At 38.7% G+C, this 3808-nt stretch overlaps 1 protein-coding gene across 1 annotated transcript; it reads left to right on the top strand.

Moving 5' to 3' along the window:
- Nucleotides 1-294: 294 nt before the first annotated feature.
- On the top strand, nucleotides 295-3110 carry LOC109022224 (flavin-containing monooxygenase FMO GS-OX-like 9). The gene is made up of 7 exons (XM_019005064.2): nucleotides 295-948; nucleotides 1226-1296; nucleotides 1414-1572; nucleotides 1704-1786; nucleotides 2039-2174; nucleotides 2285-2458; nucleotides 2613-3110. The coding sequence occupies exons 1-7, from the start codon at nucleotides 390-392 to the stop codon at nucleotides 2808-2810; spliced, it is 1380 nt and encodes a 459-aa protein (XP_018860609.1). The 5' UTR covers nucleotides 295-389; the 3' UTR covers nucleotides 2811-3110.
- Nucleotides 3111-3808: the final 698 nt, after the last annotated feature.

Raw genomic sequence — 3808 nt, 5'->3', positions numbered from 1 at the left:
GGTTCCCCAGCCCATGCATGCATGCAGATGATCAAACTTCTGCCATTAAGATCAAAACTCATAATATTTGGAATTAATCTTAAATCAAATTCAGCATTAGTTCCAAATGTCTAGTAATATAGTTCAACTTAGACAAATCCAAAAAAAAAAAAAATGATTTTAATCTGTCACGTGTGTCTCCAAGCCAGCAAACCATCTCTATTTCCAAAATTATTATTAATTTTGTTCTTTGCCTTGGTTTGCGTGAACAAAATCCTTCTATAAAATACCCCCATCACTCCCCACACATTTCCCACACCTCCAAAAACATCTTCAACAGAAGCTCGATCGATCTTTAACCCTCGCCAAACTACTCAAAATAATCCAACAACCTTCTCGATCGGACCACCATGGTTTCTGAGAGGAACCAATCCAAAAAAGTGTGCGTGATCGGAGCCGGACCGTCGGGGCTGGTCGCGGCCAGGGAGCTGAGAAAAGAAGGGCATGTTGTGGTGGTTTTGGAACAAAACCATGATGTTGGAGGGCAATGGCTGTATGAACCAAACGTGGAGGGCGAGGATCCTCTAGGAAGGAACACTTTTCTTAAGGTGCACAGCAGTATCTATGGATCTTTGAGGCTCGTATCTCCAAGGGAAATCATGGGCTTTACTGATTTTCCATTTTTGGTCAAGAAAGGTAGGGACATGAGAAGGTTCCCTGGCCATGGGGAACTTTATCTGTACCTAAAAGATTTCTGTGACTGGTTTGGGTTAAGGGAGATGATAAGGTTTAACACAAGGGTGGAGTATGTGGGGATGTTGGATTATTCTGGTGTTATTGGCAAAGATCTGAAATGGGTTGTTAAGAGTAAAGAGATCAAGAAGACAGAGAAGGTGGTGGAAGAGGTTTTTGATGCAGTGGTTGTGGCCACTGGCCATTACTCTAAGCCTAGGTTGCCTACCATAAAAGGTGTGTGCTTGCATGTGAGAAATCATTGAGTTTTCTCGTTCTGTCTCTTCTGCACAAAAAAGCACATTTACACATGCACAAACCAAAAGGATCAAAATGGTCAAAGCTGGGTCAGTTTTCATGGAAAGAAAATCTATTCATGGATTTGTTTCACGCTCATATGACATTTCATGTCAATATACAGTAAAAGAAATTCCAGAGACATATTAATATTACAGCTTCTTGTTATGTTCTTTTGTTTCTTTGTCTTTTTACGTGCCTTTATCGACATTAACAGGAATGGATGCGTGGAAAAGGAAGCAGATGCACAGTCACATCTACAGGACTCCCGAGCCATATCGCAATGAGGTAATGCAGCTTTTTTATCATAGATCATTGCTCGATCATTTAAAAGGCTTAAGAGTAGGAGATTTTAATTCATGTAGCTCACTTAAATGACCACAAAAAGCATATTATTTTCTACAGGTTGTGGTGGTGGTTGGAAATTCCCTAAGTGGACAAGATATATCAATGGAGCTTTTAGAAGTGGCAAAGGAAGTCCACCTCAGCTCCAGATCTCTTAAAATTTCAGAAGGTTTATCAAAAGTCATCTCCAAAAATGGCAATTTGCATCTTCATCCACAGGTATCCGTGCAGCTTGCCTTCCAAATTTTTCGTTTGGCGGCCTGGCTTAACTTGATCATCTTTCTCGACCATTAAGTTTTTTGTTTAACATGTTAACCAACAGCATCTAAAATTGTATTTTTCATATGCAGATAGACACTCTTCATGAAGATGGAAGGGTTCTATTTGTAGACGGCTCTTGGGTTATTGCCAATTCTATTTTATATTGCACAGGGTAAGAAACACCCACCATTAATTAATGGTGATCATGAGTTATATATGTACAATGACCAACCTACTTGAAAGTTTTTATATAGCCTTTTCTACTCAACCTCCATGTTAATGGTGATGAGTTATGTGGCATGACCAAACTACTGAAAATTTTGTGTGGTCCGGCCTTATCATATTCGTGGAAAAGAAAAGAAAAAAGCTTAATTGTTGCACTGTTTCTGTAATAATAAAAGCTCCGAATGGGCTGTGTGTGTAGGTATTCATACACGTTCCCATTTCTTGACTCCAAAGGGATAATCGTTGTAGATGATGACAGAGTGGGTCCTTTGTATGAGCACACCTTCCCTCCTTCTCTTGCTCCCTCTCTCTCTTTTATAGGTGTTCCTAGAAAGGTAAAGATCTGATACTTTAATATTTATATTTTGTAATCGATCATATGTTTCAAAAGCCTTCAAAAGAGTTATATATTATGGCTTTTGTGTGATGTGTGGTAATAGTGCAGATTATAGGATTCCCTTTCTTTGAATCACAAGCAAAATGGATATCTCAGCTGCTATCTGGGAAAAGAACATTGCCATCAAGGGATGAAATGATGCAGTCCATTAAGGAGTTCTATCACTCAAGGGATGCAGCTTGCATTCCAAAATATAATACACACGATATTGCCCAGTTTGAGGTAAAAAGTCTTCACCCGTCTCTTATAATAAGGTCATGATGAAGACTTCACTCAAGATAGAATCGTTTAAGACTTCATAGGATTTTTAGATCGTAATGGCTCTTTTATACACACAGACACACACACACTGATTCGTCTTTGCTCTCTCTTGCAGTATTGCGATAAATATGGAGATCATGTTGGATTCCCACACCTAGAAGAATGGAGAAAGCAGCTCTGCATTTCGGCTTTAATAAATGCCGATGCCAACTTAGAGACATATCGTGATTCGTGGGATGATCATGAGCTTCTTCAAGAGGCTCTTCAAAGTCCTCATTTCACTCAATTTCCTGCTGAATCTTTTACTCTCTGAGAGCCTATTGGTTTTGCTTGGACCACCACACAACTGATCACATCATATTAAAGTACTATTTGTCGTAAATGGGATTTTTATTTTGTTGATTTTATAATTTTTTCTATGTCTGTTGAGATGGGAGAGGATCAGGAAGGGGGATTAATTAGGAGGAATTACAGAAGTTGCAAAAGAAAAGGAGACTCTGAAACTTCCTTTTTTTTCTGGGTTATTTTTATCATTTTTTGGTCATGAAGTATAATTTAAATGATCAATCCATTCAATCAAACGATTTTATATGATTTCAATTGTTAAAAAAAATGTACGCTTGATGAGATGATGAAGCTGATTATATCTATATTCATCGGATTAGTACCCTTGCCTTCACTGATCTATTGCATAATAGATCATCTTAAAAAATGATTTCTGCTCTCTATTGCATAATAGATCGTAGAGACCTTTCTGACTGATGTGCTGTGTAAAGCTTAATTTTACACCTTCCAAAACCTAAAACTATTTTTATCATGAGCCACCACAAGCCACTACTACGGCCGGCTCTCGGAATGAACAAACCCTAAAATAAAAAGTTCTGGCCATCCCTCGGGTTGTGATCAGTGCTGGTAGGCGGTCAGAAACTCACTCCGGCGTGATTTTGGCAACCTTGGCATGGGGAGCAAAGCGATCTACCCTGCACCGGGGTGGTTCTGACAACATTGGGGGTGGACAACCAGTATTGAAAATCTCTTTGCATCCCATGATTCATGGACCAACCCAATATCCAACAAATCAAGATCAAAATCCAACAAAGAAGGACTACCCGTAAAAGGAAAATCCAATCTGTGCATTGAGCACGGGATAACACAAGATCATCTACATGAAGGGAATATTTGATACCATATTGTACATCATTTAATGCATATATATCCTACTTCTTGCCCAAATTGTACTTAGTTCACGTGTATATAAATTAGATGACAAGCATGTAAAACTTGGCAGTGAGATAATAATATTTGCATCAC

This window comes from Juglans regia, chromosome 2 (genome assembly GCF_001411555.2).
Source record: "Juglans regia cultivar Chandler chromosome 2, Walnut 2.0, whole genome shotgun sequence".
NCBI classification, from domain to species: domain Eukaryota; kingdom Viridiplantae; phylum Streptophyta; class Magnoliopsida; order Fagales; family Juglandaceae; genus Juglans; species Juglans regia.
Note: the sequence above shows the minus strand (reverse complement) of the source record. Positions and strands in the feature narration are given on the sequence as shown.

Excerpts from the sequence above, each read along its gene's own strand:
- LOC109022224 (XM_019005064.2), top strand. The coding sequence starts at position 390 with ATGGTTTCTGAGAGGAACCAATCCAAAAAAGTGTGCGTGATCGGAGCC. Across the intron at positions 949-1,225 it reads TAGGTTGCCTACCATAAAAG|GAATGGATGCGTGGAAAAGG; the intron begins GTGTGTGCTTGC and ends CGACATTAACAG. Across the intron at positions 1,787-2,038 it reads TCTATTTTATATTGCACAGG|GTATTCATACACGTTCCCAT; the intron begins GTAAGAAACACC and ends CTGTGTGTGTAG.